The sequence below is a fragment of the Acyrthosiphon pisum genome, chromosome X, assembly GCF_005508785.2.
Source record: "Acyrthosiphon pisum isolate AL4f chromosome X, pea_aphid_22Mar2018_4r6ur, whole genome shotgun sequence".
Lineage (NCBI taxonomy): Eukaryota > Metazoa > Arthropoda > Insecta > Hemiptera > Aphididae > Acyrthosiphon > Acyrthosiphon pisum.
In genome coordinates, this window is record NC_042493.1 from 61,856,655 (window position 1) to 61,857,742 (window position 1,088).

Consider the following 1,088-nt stretch of genomic DNA (forward strand, 5'->3'; position numbering starts at 1 on the left):
TTACGGACATTTTAAGTTTTCAATTTTTTAGTTTTTTTTTTCTATAAATATCAATAAAGTTTATCTGTTGAGCCAAAAAGTGTATAAATTTAATACAAAGCTCTGATATATTGTTACAATATCAGTTGAAAAATATTAAAAATACATAGGCACAATTTTTTTTTTATAAGCATTTAAAGATCAAATTTTGACAAAATTTATCAAATTTTAATTTGAAAAATTATTTTGTAGTTAAAAATTTATAAAATGTTCAATTTTTGTATCTAAGAATTGAAAATTTAAAACAAGATTCCACGTAAGTAATTAATTCTGTTACCAAAAAATCTAAAAAATACATTTACGCAGTTTATTTTTATAGTCATTTTAAGTACAAATTTGGACGAAATTACATATTAAAAACCTAGCATAACTATTTTAGTTATTTTGTTGTGATTGTATAATATTATTCGTGGGTACTTGAAACTTCTAAAGTATACTATTATATATCTATGATAGTACCACGGTTTTTTGTTGATGTATAACGCGTTATAAGTACCTAATAAATATTATGATATGATTAATTTGGAATTTATTATAGGTACCTAATATAATATTATGTCTTATACCTAGACTAACATACCGTCTCCGCTCAGAATCGTTTTTCTTATACAATGATATTATATCATTGAATTCAAATTTAATACCATCCATTATACAGTGACCCACTTGTAACCTACTGTACAGCAGAGCGAAATCCACTTACCCACCTTTTTTTCTATAATATTAATGAATACTTATTTATTTTATGTAATATACGCATAATATAGCTGTTGATCTACACGGATTTGCCTACATTGGCTACTATACTTTGACTTACTGAGATTATTATTTACACAATCATATAAAAAAAAGTTTGAAAATAATAATACTGATGGTTGAAATAGTTATTTCTAAACTTTGAATTGAAATTACTTAATATAGATTTCCACCACCACAACACATCATATTTGTATGTTTTTGCTGTAAAACTATCATGCGTAATTGACCTTCACCAATTTTTTTTTTTTTACATTTAGCTTACCATACAAATTCATGAGAGAACTGGATTT

The 1,088-nt window shown here is 24.3% G+C and overlaps 1 protein-coding gene across 1 annotated transcript in view; it reads right to left on the reverse strand.

Annotated features, from left to right (window-relative positions):
* The window catches only part of LOC100575745 (patronin), a 6,168-nt gene extending 5,086 nt beyond the window's left edge, over window positions 1–1,082 (reverse strand). Inside the window, exon 1 of the mRNA XM_003247376.3 lies at window positions 1,061–1,082. Within this exon, the coding sequence (XP_003247424.1) occupies window positions 1,061–1,073 (13 nt within the window). The 5' untranslated portion in view covers window positions 1,074–1,082. The remainder of the gene's footprint in view (window positions 1–1,060) is intronic.
* Between the last annotated feature and the right edge of the window lie 6 nt (window positions 1,083–1,088).